General features: G+C 37.3%; 1 protein-coding gene across 3 annotated transcripts in view; it reads right to left on the bottom strand.

Annotated features, from left to right (window-relative positions):
• The window catches only part of LOC136864568 (uncharacterized), a 170,975-nt gene that overhangs the window by 88,215 nt on the left and 68,830 nt on the right, over positions 1-13,930 (bottom strand). For all 3 annotated transcript variants that reach the window (XM_068226062.1, XM_067141762.2, XM_067141744.2), the window contains exon 5: positions 944-1,061. In XM_068226062.1, the coding sequence (XP_068082163.1) occupies positions 944-1,061 (118 nt within the window). The remainder of the gene's footprint in view (positions 1-943; positions 1,062-13,930) is intronic.

The raw sequence follows: 13,930 nt of genomic DNA, 5'->3' as shown, positions 1-13,930 counted from the left end.
TGGAGCCATGGAGAAGAACTACAGCAGTTTTTTACAGCATCAGAAAAGCAATAACACAAACATTCAGTATAACTTGTAATTTTGAGTGGGACCGATGACCTTAGATGTTAGGCCCCTTTAAACAACAAGCATCATCATCACAAGCATAATTTTCAATGAGAATCTGTACATATGGCATAGTAGTGAAGAAGGAAAACTCCCTTTCCTCGATGTTCTGGTAATGAAGATAGCAGATTTAAACTTGGGTGCAGAGTATACTGCAAGCCGACCCACACAGAGCGCTACTTGCAGAGGACGTCCAAACACCACCCATGACAAAATTTCAGAGTAATAAAGATGCTAGCTCACCATGCAAGAAGAATTTGTCAACTGCAACACTTTAACAAGCTCAGCCACCTCAATATAGCCCTATGCGCTAATGGATACAGCCATAAAAATATTAGTATCATTAGTAAAACATCCAACAACCAGGAGGAAAGAAGATAAGAGGCCGGCAGCTATAGCCTTTCCGCCGTACATTGAAGAGATAATTGATTGACTAGGGAGGCTACTGGAGTTCCATAAGTTAAAAAACCTTATATATAGAGCATTCCTTGGAGAATGTTAGTCCTTCAGTAATTTTAGCAAAAGGACCATGTAAATATTCAATGAATTACATTGCAGAACTCCATTAAGCCACAAAAATTTAATATGAACATCTGATTTAAAAAATTACAGGTAATTAGCCTGCTTTTAAAAAATGTTAACATTGCTTCATGAATGTAATGTGCATATGTTACACGTGAAAATCTTAGTTTAAGTAACAACAGTAGTTGCTGAGCTACAAAACTATGAATTTTAGCAAGAAAAATGTAAACCTCTCTCCTTAAGAGATTTAAAAATATTTAAACTTCCAAGTATCAGTATTACAGGGCTTATGAAATGAATTAACACACGAACTTACTTGCTTTTGAAGCATCATTATCTCCTTGTTTATCTTCTGATTTTAAATGCTTAAATGGACAGCCCTCGACGTAGCAACTAACACCTCCCTCTTCCAAAAAACAGGGTTTTTTATTATTCTGTAAAAGAAAACATTTTGTGCTTAGCAACCAAAAGCTTTATAATAATATGATGAAATTAAAATCTTCAATTGCATCTCTGTTAACAATGGAGAGGCTGTTCTACCCCTCTCTAGGTAAAAACATTTTATGAATGGTATTTTCTCTTGAAGTCTGAGAAGGAAAATCTAAAATATGTCAACAAATATTATGAAAAAAGAGTAAGAAAACTTCAAACCATGAAAAGTAAAAGTATTGGTGTCATTGCAAATGAGATTTCTTCATTTCCTATATTCATCCTCACTCCATATTAGTACAAAACTATTGCAATTGTAACTGTACAAGAGTACGTACAACCCCCCTCCCTCACAACTTTAGGTAAGGAAATATTTTAAAATTAATTTGTAATATAAAGTAGTGAAAATCATGTGGGGTTTTCTTCCTATTTGTTTTACGTCGCACCGACACAGATAGGTCTTATGGCAACGATGGGACAGGAACAACCCAGGAATGGGAAGGAAGTGGCCGTGGCCTTAATTAAGGTACAGCCCCAGCATTTGCCTGGTGTGAAAATGAGAAACCACGGAAAACCATCTCCAGGGCTGCCGACAATGGGATTCAAACCCACTATCTCCCGGATGTTTTTTTAAAAATAAGATGCAAGAACATTAGTATTATACGGATTTATAGTCAGGGAATATGGAACATGTATATCATATTTTGTATAATTTGTCATTTTGAGTGGGGCCGATGACCTTAGATGTTAGGCCCTTTAAACAAGCATCATCATCACAAGCATAATTTTGAGTGAGAATCTTTACATATGTATAGTGGTGAAGATGGCTCAAGATTGTGCAACATATAAAACAGTGACTAAATCGGGAAAGACAGTTGAAGTCCGTTGAAAGTATTGCAACAAGTAGCTTTTTCTTTTTTGCTAGGGGCTTTACGTCACACCGACACAGATAGGTCTTATGGCGACGATGGGATAGGAAAGGCTTAGGAGTTGGAAGGAAGCGGCCGTGGCCTTAATTAAGGTACAGCCCCAGCATTTGCCTGCTGTGAAAATGGGAAACCACGGAAAACCATTTTCAGGGCTGCCGATAGTGGGGTTCGAACCTACTATCTCCCGAATACTGGATACTGGCCGCACTTAAGCAACTGCAGCTATCGAGCTCGGTACAAGTAGCTTGAAGACCTTGGGTGAAGTCAGGACACAAGCTGAAGATAGTGATGCATCAATGTAGGTGAATAAGTGATAGCGCTATTTCACAGCTGATTCCTGTATAATGATGTCTTAGAGCGACGCAAAGATGACAGAACAACCTTTGTAAATGGTTACTGGAAGCTGGAAGGGCCCAAGGCATCAGTCTCAAGAGGAACTGTTCGAGAGTTTAAGGTTAGGGATGACCTTAGTAAATAAGAATATCCAAATGTAAGGCAGATTGTTGCACCTTATTCTTACTAGATAGTAAGTGGAATACAGTAGTGATGTCACGCAGTGCCTATTGGAATATTACCTGTTGAAGTATGTAATGTAAGTGTATAAATGTATATAATAACTGATTACTTATGCACATATGTTGTTTGTTTATCAATTTTGGAGACATGTTTTGTGTTAAGAGGCAAAACTGGTTGGTACCATCAGATGATTTTCATTTTTGTTCTTTCTTTTTGAGTAAATTCATATAGTTAACCCAATGGTAAATTCCTTATTGGAGGAATGAAAACTTGGTATGCTACCCAGATTTATTTTCCAGGTTTAAATAGTGATAATTAAGGTAAGGAACCAAATTTGGATCCTCATCAACCAATGCCAACGCCTAGGGAGAAAGGATTATTCCATGCTCAACCAAGTTATTTATGTAAGTATTTTGCAGATGGCACCCAATATCACCAATTTATTTATTCATTTCTATTATGACAATCACTTTTAAAGTTACAAATGTTGCCCAAGCTAGTTCATGTTTAGTAGTAACACTACAATACATCCATTTGCAACTGCACGAGTGGTATCGTCCTTGCTTTATAAGAGACTCATCTGCCGCATCTGCTTCGGCAGCAATCACCTTGAAAGTTGTCAGGTGAGCTGCTTTTTTATTCGGATGATGATTATGATGATGTTTGTTGTTTAAAGGGGCCTAACAGCTAGGTCATTGGCTCCTAATGGTACAAAGTGCAATGAAATGACATGATAATAGAAACTTTTAAATGTGACCACTGACTAGATTCTAAAATGAATGATGATGAAAAAATGACCATGGATCCAAAACAGTCAGTAGATACAATTCACAATTCCTTATTTTAAGAGATGATGCTTGTTGTCCAAAGGGGTCCAAAATCCAGGTCATCGGTCCCTCATAATAGCAATCACTAGTAAAGCAGAACCATGGTGTTCCTCCTATAGCAGTACTAATCAGAGGTAATGTAGAATCATAATGTTTCTCTCATGGTGGTACAAATCACAGGTAATGTAGACCCATGGTAAGTACACGCAATGGCCCCACTCACAGGTAGCACAAACCCATGGTGTTTAGCAGGTAAGGGTACTACTCACAAGCAACGCAGACCCAGGGTGTTCCTCACATAGTGGGACTAATCACAGGTGTCAGTATTCTTGTGGTGTTCCTCACACAGTGGAACTAATCACAGGCCATGTATACTCATGGTGTTGCTCACATAGTGGTGCTAATCATAGGTAATGTAGACCCGCGGTGTATTACACATTATGGTAATACCCAGAGGCAGCACAAACCCAGTGTTCCTCACATAATGGTACTACACTCAGGCAACGGTGACCCATGGTTTTCCTCACATAGTGGTACTAATTACGGGCGCCAGCCATACCTGTGGTGTTTCTCACATAGTAGTACTAATCACGGGCACCATCCAAACCTGGAGTGTTTCTAACATAGTGCTACTAATCACAGATAACATAGACCCATGGTGTTTCTCATAATGTGGAACTACTCATAGGTAACACAATGAACCGACCGTGGAAAGCACAAGATAACACTTACCACAAGCAACACCCAGACCCGTAGAGTTCCTCAAATAATGGCACTGTTCCTATGTAACGTAGACCCATGGTTTTCCTAGCAAGATGCTACTAATATTTCTATGTAACACTTTTCTGCCTTGTCAATACTTAACATTATATTTTAATTATTTACCATACATGTTTCGAGAGCTCAACCACTCTCTTCTTCAGCGGTGCAAAAACATCAAACAAAATCCTTGGACTTGACATTTGTACAATACAGTCATCAACAAAACAAATTATACATAAATCTTGAAATTGTTAAAATATCTCTTTTGTGCCTAAACTGTTCATTTATACATACTATGTCATTTAGTAGAAAATTCAAAAATAGAATAATTTTCAAATCATAAAATGAATAAAACCTATTAACCCGTAGAGAGCCAGGCAACGACGTATCATTGTTTTGCATATACGCGTAAAGTGCCAACCACAATATATTGTTTGGATAGCGCAGGTGTTTTTTTTTTTAAATAAGAGTTAGTATAACTTGGGCTGTTAGATGGCAACATCTTATGTGTCGAGTCCATAGAGAATGGTCAGTGTAGACCTTAAGTACGCTGTTAGATAGTGCGTAAATTCATTTGTTATCATAGAGTGAATTTCTGGAAGTCCGTGTTCATTTACGACGTATGATCTCCATGCCACATGAGTAAAATGGCAACTAGCAGGAGAAATGATTTTCTTGACAATGATGAACTGGCTGCATATCTTAATAATTAAGTGAAGAAGAGGATGATGAAGTTTCGAATGAGGAATTCACTCCTCCAGCAAGTGAGGAAGGGGAAAGTGTTATTGGGAGTGATAACGGCGATTTGTCTGTAAATACCCAACCACGTGCTCATTGGACAAGTGTAAACAGTGAAACTGGTAAGAACCGTCTGAGGGACAGTACTGATGATGATGATGATGATGATGATGATGACAGCTGTAACAACATCCAACAGCAACAATTTCCTGTTTCCATGAAATTCAGTTATGTCAAGATGCAAAATACCAACCCTCAGCTAGTTATTACGAGACTCCTGGCCCGAGACATGTCCCTTCGTCAGAAGCAAAACCTATAGTTTTTTGTTTGTTTGTTTTTTTCACGGCTCAATTATGGAACCTAACAACTACAGAGACAAACAGATATGATAATCAGTTTTTGAGAAGTCATATCTTGTCACCACATGCCAGTGCACAGCAGTGGCACCCAGTTACATTGAAATGAAGGCTTTCATTGCCGTTTGGTTGGAAACGGGTATAATTAGAAGGTCGAGCATATTTTCTTATTGGGTCAAAAACTCCCTTATATTCCATGGTTTGGAAATTGTTTTCAAGAAACAGATTCCAATTGATCTTGAGATTCTTTCTCTTGTGAACAATGATAATCTTTCACCACCTGATTAGCCTGACAACAACCCAAATAGCAGCTGGTCTCAGTCTCATTAAGGTCAATGGCAGCAAGCATAGGAGGAAGGACATGTTTGTTTGGTTCAGACAAGTGAAAATTTGTTTTAATTTTGACAAATTTGGTACCAGCTGAAACTGAAATGTAAATAAGGTTTTAAGGAAAGGAGAAGTTTTCAAGAACAGAGCAGACAGCATTTCAAATTTTAGTATACAGTACTAACTTGATAGGTCTTATCCATTTTATGATTTGAAAATTATTCTATTTTTAAATTTTTTACTACAGTAAATGACATAGTAAGTGTAAGTGAACAGTTTAGACAAAAAAAGAGATATTTTAGTGATTTCACGATTTATGTATAATTTGTTTTGTTGGTGACTATTGTACAAATATGTCAAATCCAAGGCGGAAAAGTGTTTCATAGAAATTTAATGTAAGTCAATACGGACAAGAATGAACCATAATGGTTAAAATAATCAAAGATGGTACTAGTCGAAAGTAACATCGACCCATGGTGTTCCACACGTAATGGTACTATTCACAAGTAGTCTCATGGTTCTAATATCATCCCTTGGTCGCCCCTTTTAGACGCCTCTTACGACAGGCAGGAGATACTGTGGGTATATTCTTCATCTGCGTCCCCCAACCACAGTGGGTGCTTTTTATACTGGATTGGTATTTTATGTCCACTTGACACAACCTTGTGATATATTGATAGAGCTTCCATGAATTTATAACAGCTAGTTTTGAAGGACAGAACAGTGAAATAATCTGAAGAGACAACAAGAACGGAAACCAACTTGACCAGAGTTCAAAACCAACTGAATGCTTGGAGAGGAATATAATTCAGAGAGAGAGAGAGAGAGAGAGTGTTTAATTAAAATAGCTATTATTTGGTCAATAAAGTGTAATTAGTAATACATTTTAAAAAACTGTAATTCCAAAAGTGCAAAATTGTTCACTGGCAACACAACATAAGAATGAGAACAATGCTCCAAAGGGACCAGCATCGAAATCCTCAACAATAAATATCTTGGAACCTTTATAACTGTACAAGAGTACGACCCCCAGATTTGTTAGGTTAGGAAATTTTAAAAAAATATTTATTATGTAAAGTAGTGAAAAACATGTAATTGTATGAAGTTAATATGTAAGAATATAGCATCATATTTATAGTTAGGAAGTATGGAACATGTATATTATTGTATTTTCTATAAACTTTTAACTTTGGGTAAGAATCTGTGGCATAGTGGTGAAGATTGCTCAAGACTGTGTAACATGGGAAACTGACTATATCGAGAAAGAAAGTTAAAATCTATTTTTTTTAAGCTATTTAAAATTGTTTGTGTTAGGTCCACCTTGTCAAAACACTTTTTATAATTGAAAAATTATTTATTCATTGACAAGGTGGACTCAACACAAACCAAATAGTTTTTTAATAGATTTAGACAAGTCAATACAGGATCAAATCAAATAACTATTATGGTTAACTTTATCAACAAAGATAGTTGAAGTGTGTTGAAAATGTTGCAACAAGTAGCTTGAAAACCCAGGATACAGTTGGGACATACAAGCTAAAGATTGTGCTGCATCAATGTGGTGAACAGGTGAGATAGGGGTAAACTTAATTTTTGGCTGCTCGATAACCATTACGGACATGGAGATAAGTTTTGATTTTGAACAAAGTTTCGTTGACTGGTAGACGCTAGGAGATATGTCGTGAGAGCACTGCTACCAGTTAACTTGTAGCGATGCTATTGTCACGTAGAGAGAGTATATAGGGAGTATGCACAGTACTGGTAACAGAGTGCTATGGCATAGTTCCCAGTATTACTGTGGCGAGAGTGCATCCGACTGAGGTGAAGACTTGCGCCACAGTTACAGCAAAATATATTGTTACATCATATCATCATAGTGCTATGGAAATTCTATTGAAATGTGTGTTTGAATCTGTTATAAGGGATATTACCGTGTGAGATATGTACATTGTAAACTCTTTTAAACTGAAAAGTACTGAATTCTATATTGTGTTGTCTGTGCAATGAAGAGGGAGGTGTTATTATGTACACTGTGATTTCTGTTAGAGTATTTTCAGTAATTCTTAGTAAATTCAACAATGTAGTTAAACTTATGATAACTTTAACTGATGAAGTGAAATCCTGGCATGCTATCAAGATTCATTTTCAGGATTTAAATAGTGTCAGGTAACGTAAGGTAGCAAATTTTGATCCTCGTCAGCATATGACCATTGCATAGAGAGAGAAAGGGTTCAGTCGTGTTCTACCAAGTAAATCATTCCTCAGGACGCAGAGCACAGATTTCTGCGAAACAATAAGAATTTCACCTTATTTTCTTGCCACGGCATAAGCCTAAAAGCCTATACAGTATCATGTCTAAGTACGGGCCGCGAAAGCATTAATGGCAACATTCCTTTCTTGTTTGAATTTTGATACACTGGTGAATATCTAACATCCATATTACAGCACAATTAATATTTAGAGGAGTTTCTCTTACTAGGTCAAACCTTTTAACATCACCTCAACATCACACACAAGTTGACAGCTCATAGAACAGATCTTAACTCAATTTTAATTGCCCAGTTATTAATGTAAATGTATCATCCTACATGACTGGAATATTACCACTGCAAGAACACAGTATACAAACAACTGTACAATCAAGAAAGAAGACCAAAGAGTTACCCACACACAATGCTTCAAAAATGTTTTAAGACTATTTATTTTTATACTGTCTATTGCCATTTTGTATGCATTTTATATACTTTAAATCTTCTTTAAGCTGGAGATGCCCCATATAAGGGGACAAAACATGTTCTTATTATTAGAATAGAAAAGAGTATTTCCTCTGAGAGATAGCATAATATAGTAGTAATGAAAGGTGGAATCTTCCCAATTTGATTTGAAAGACTTTTAGGAACAAGAGGGGTACTTCAGACAATACCATCTGTTTGAGAGAAGACTGTAACATCTGGTGAGAATGATAAGGCAGTTTTGGCCACAGCTTGCAATAACCCACACATGAGTACAAGGACAATTGCACATCAGGTGAACATCAGCCAGGCTTCCATACTAAAAAAATTACACAAGGATAAATATCACCCCTACCATCAACAACTAAACCAGGAACTTAAGGGCGGGATTTCAAAGCTAACTAATTTCTGTCAGTGGCTGTTAGGAATTCTGGAAAATGATGCAACATTCCTATTTTATTTTAATTTTCGTGTGGCTATTTCTAGCCGGGTGCAGCCCTTGTAAGGCAGACCCTCCGATGAGGGTGGGCGGCATCTGCCATGTGTAGGTAACTGCGTGTTATTGTGGTGGAGGGTGGTGTTGTGTGTGGTGTGTGAGTTGCAGGAATGTTGGGGACAGCACAAACACCCAACCCCCGGGCTATTGGAATTAACCAATTAAGGTTAAAATCCCCGACCCGGCCGGGAATCAAACCCGGGACCCTCTGAACTGAAGGCCAGTACACTGACCATTCAGCCAACGAGTCGGACAACATTCCTATTGAAAATCCTGTTCTCGGATGAACCACAATTCCACAATACTGGTACCATCAACCAACACAACAAGCACTACTAGAGTGCTGGCAATTAATTCCCACTGGGTGCAACAGGCAGGCTATCAAGTGCAATGGGAAGTGAATATATGGTCAAGAATTTTCCATTATTGCCTTACTGGCCCATATTTTTTTGAGGACCATTTAACAGGTGCATGCTACCTGCACTTTCTATGCCATGAACTCTCACTTCTGCTGGAAGATGTGCCATTTGGATAATATTTAATGAGGTGGTTTTAACAGGATTGAGCTCCATCACAATGAAGGTAACCATCTGAATGAGGCACATGCAGGAAAATGGGTAGGAAGAGGAGGACCTGTCTCTTGGCCCACTTGGTCACTGGATTTAATGCCATTAGAAGTCTCCCTGTGGGAACATTTAAAACAAACAGTTTAAACTGAGGAGCCAGAAAATCCTAAGTGTCTTCAATAACTTGCTGCCTAGACCTGCAGATCACTAACACCAGCTATGCTACAGCGCACTAGGATATCCATTCAGCAGCATGTTCAGCTATGCATAAACTAAACAGGTCATCACTTAGAGCACTTGCTAAAGTAACCAACGATTATTAGTGTAATGTGGTCCCCCCATTACCTATCCTGTCTTCGTCTGACACTGATGACATACTGGCCTTTCTTAGAGCTGCATACCTTTCAATCACCGAAAATGTGCATAAAAGAGGACATTCCACATAAATTAAGAGATGGTAAACCTACATAAAAATGAAATAATAGAGTATCCGCGCCCTGCGCTTGAAACTGTCAAACGTAAGACTGGCACACCATAGCATTTGGCTTGATACTGCATCACGGTAAAGTGCATATAGATTACAGCTCCATTTCATGTTTCACAGTCTTTTTTTTTCCATATCAGATAATTTACAGAGCACGGTTGTAGTTTCTAGTGTTCAGTAACATTATGGTCTAGCAGCTTTCTATTTTTGTGAAGGCTTTAAATACAAAAATTTCCATTTCACTGTGTTTACTGTGCATACTTGAATTAATTATTGACTACAATTAATTAATCGGTCGGTCAGTTAGTTGGTTAATTTCCATATAATTACACACTGTTCCACCAAATTCAACCACATCTGTATAATTATCTTTTAGATAAGATAATGTGTTTTATTTATCCTGGCAAAGTTAGGAATGTAATGACTTCTTTACACTTAACCAGTCTTAACTTAGTAAACTCTTAATAATAACTATTACTTTTAAATGATGTAAAAAAAAAAAAAAGACAATAACAACAGTAATAGTATTAGTAAATCAAACCAAGTGATATTAAGGAAGAATTGTATATTATACACAAAAAACAAATCATATATACAAAAACACATTGTAGGTACAGTTCATGAAATACATATGGAATATTAAGTATTAGATATACTACTTAAGTTTCAAAAAGGTATAGATTTTTTTTTTCTAGGGGCTTTACGTCGCACCGATACAGATAGGTCTTATGGCGACGATGGGATAGGAAAGGCCTAGGAGTTGGAAGGAACCGGCCGTGGCCTTAAGGTACAGCCCCAGCATTTGCCTGGTGTGAAAATGGGAAACCACGGAAAACCATCTTCAGGGCTGCCGATAGTGGGATTCGAACCTACTATCTCCCGGATGCAAGCTCACAGCCGCGCGCCTCTACGCGCACGGCCAACTCGCCCGGTGTTATAGGTCTTATGGTGATGATGGGATAGGAAAGGGCTAGGAGTGGGAAGGAAGTGGCCCTGGCCTTAACTAAGGTGCAGCCCCAGCATTTGCCTGGTGTGAAAACGGAGAAACCATATGGAAAACCATCTTCAGGGCTACCGACAGTGTGATTCGAACCCCACTATCTCTCGAATGCAAGCTCACAGATGCACACCACTTGTGTAACTTTCTTCTGAAATGGTAAAACCCTGAATGACTTTGCGTGCCTCGCCCTGCAGAAGACCAATCGGATACTGATATTTTTTAGTATTTGTAAGTCAAGTATCATAATGAATGGTTGACTTGACTATTTTTAAAAAGCAACCATTTTGTGAATTCGCCACTGAATTCCGGTAATTTCTGTATTCTTCAGTTATGATTTTGTGAAACTTCCTGTTGACGAATGGCGTTGTTTATGGCCATGTTCACTTGAGCTAGCAAATTACTTTGAACATCCTCTGCTTCATCTATTATTGTTTGAAATTTTGTAAATGCACTGAAATAAATAGATTCAAATAGCCCTCGCTCTCCCTCACATTCCTCTTGAAACTGTAGTGCAGCTTTTTCATCAGTGATCTCTATTTTAATCTGCACTTCTTCAAAAGAATTCCATAGCTCTTCACATTTTTTTATTCTAACATTCACCTCTGCTTTTGACATGTCAGCTGTAATTGACTTCATTATTCTTGTTAACGTGCCTTTTAGTCGACCACGTGATTGTTTCAATTTCATTAGCTGCGACATTGAAATTGAGATTATGCTGTAAAAGTTCGAAGGGATTGCGTGAAGGTTATGTACAAATTCAAAGGAATCGTGTTACTGAACTGAGATTATACAGGGTGGCGCAAAAGTCACTGGACAGTGATTTAAACAAAAGACTGAATTTATGTTTCATTACAAATACAAACAATGCTTACAATTATATTTTATGTTCAAACTGTTTTCAGTCGGCATGAATGGAGGCATGTCAATATCTGCCCTTCGACCAATCATTTTTCTTTGGAAAATTTTATTTAAATAATTGCGGACAGCAGTGGCATAATTATGCGGTGGTGTCCCATCGAGTTGAAAGTAAATTTCTTGAAAGTTTTCAGCACACGTCATAAGTCCTGGTAGCACGTAATTCTGAAGAATATCCAAATACTTATCCCCTGTCACCAACTTGACAAAGCATAATCATCGTCATGTGGTGCCGGCTAAGGGAGGATTTTTGGATATTCCATCGCTAAGGGGGTGAAAAGGGGGGTAAATTTTTAAAATGAGTATATCCCAAAACTTGAAAAGTTTACAGATATAAAAACAGGTATTTAGAATCTCCTTTAAAAATAAAAAAAATACGTATGTTTCTGTTTTTGGAAAATTCCACTAGGAGGGGTGAAAAGGGGTGAAAAAAGGGTTGAATGTCTGTAATGAAGATACTTATATCTCAGAAAAGATATTACAGACCTGAAAATTGGTATTTGGAATCCCCTTTAAAAATAAAGAAACATATTTTTTTGTTTTTGGAAAATCCAATTAATGGGGGTTAAACAAGAGTGACAAATGGGGTGAATTTTTTGAAAGACTATATCTACAGTATATCTTAGAAACATAAAATGTTAACAGTCGTAAAAATTGGTATTTGAAATCCCCTGTAAAAGTAAAGAATGGTGATTTGTTTTCGTAAACTCCACTTAAGGGGAACTAAAAAGGGAGTGAAATTTTAACTCTTATACGCTCAGCGAGCCAATCTATCGGCTCGAGTGGTATTGCTTAAAACACTCAGCGTGCCGATCTATCGGCTCTGTGTTCGGATGGCTGTATTAGTACCTTAATGGACTCCCAGATGTCAGGAAAGGACAGCAATACTAGCTTTTGGATTTAGTTTACACTTTTCTTGAGAGATAGAGACACTAAGCTCATCTGTTTGGAACAAATGAAGTTATCAAACCGCATATGTTTATCGCATGCCGAGTTGAAGTGTGCTGGTTGCGAGTACAGTCTCCGTTAAGCTTCAAAACGTGTTTTTACCTTCGTTTTATTGTTTCCATTTTAATACTGTAGTAGTTTATTGTTTATTATATTTTGTTTATATTCAACATTTATCGGTGTTCCCAAGTGAAGTTTAGTTTAACATTTCATGTTATTAGATTTTCGTGCCACGAATAGGCCTAATTTTTTTAAATGGCCAAGCCAAGTTCTAGGCTAAATAATTCCGATGTTTTGGATTATTTCGATGCTTTAGACGATGACAGTGACTTAATAGCCGATAGCGATTAGGATTTTAGGCAGTCTCATTAGTTGAATGGTCAGCGTTGAGAGGCCTTCGGTTCAGAGGGCCCGGGTTTGATTCGCGGCCATATCAGGGATTTCAATCGCCTTTGATTACTCATCTGACTAGGGAACTGGGTGTTTGTGTTTGTCCCAACACTTTCCTCTTCCTATTCAGACAACACACTACACTACAAACCACTACAGAAACACGCGATAGTGATTACATCCCTCCATATAGGGTTGGCGTCAGCAAGGGCATCTGGGCATAAAACAGAACCAAATCCACAAGTGCGACACAGTTAGCACCCGCGACCCCACAGGTGTGGGAAATGCTATAGATAAAGAAGAAGTGTGATTCGTATTTTACAGGTAGTGATGATAGGAGAATGTTTCCAAAACAAACATGCTGACTCCGGAAGGTACGTGTACAGTTCTTTACGTTAAGTGCTATCTAAATAAGAATACAAAAAACAAAATTATATCATGTTATACAGAATTAAATGCTCTTATTTTCAGAATGACTGAATAACAATGTCACTAAAGAACAGATTACATTTTGAGTATTAGAAAACCGATTTTTATTTTTTGTAATATATTTTCTAATTTTCAATTTTTTTTTGGTAGTATAATATCCCATGAACAATTTTGGGATTTTTTCCTAAAACTATACTGATTAGTGTACTATTGTGATTTTTTTCAATTTTGTATCTGGAGATTTCTTTATACGGCAATTTTTTACATTTTAACATACATAATCATGAAAAATGGCCTCAGTGTTTTGGGCTTGACCGGTGAAAATAGCGTGAGAACAAAAGGGTTAAAATGAGCATGTTTACAGTACATCTCAAAACTTAACATGTTGCAGAAGTGAAAAATGGTATCTCTATTAAAATTAAGAAACATGTATTTTTTGTTTTCGGAAAACCACTTAAA

This window comes from Anabrus simplex, chromosome 1 (genome assembly GCF_040414725.1).
Source record: "Anabrus simplex isolate iqAnaSimp1 chromosome 1, ASM4041472v1, whole genome shotgun sequence".
Taxonomy (NCBI): domain Eukaryota; kingdom Metazoa; phylum Arthropoda; class Insecta; order Orthoptera; family Tettigoniidae; genus Anabrus; species Anabrus simplex.
The sequence above is the reverse complement of the archived record's forward strand: the minus strand, read 5'-3'. Positions and strand labels throughout refer to the sequence as shown.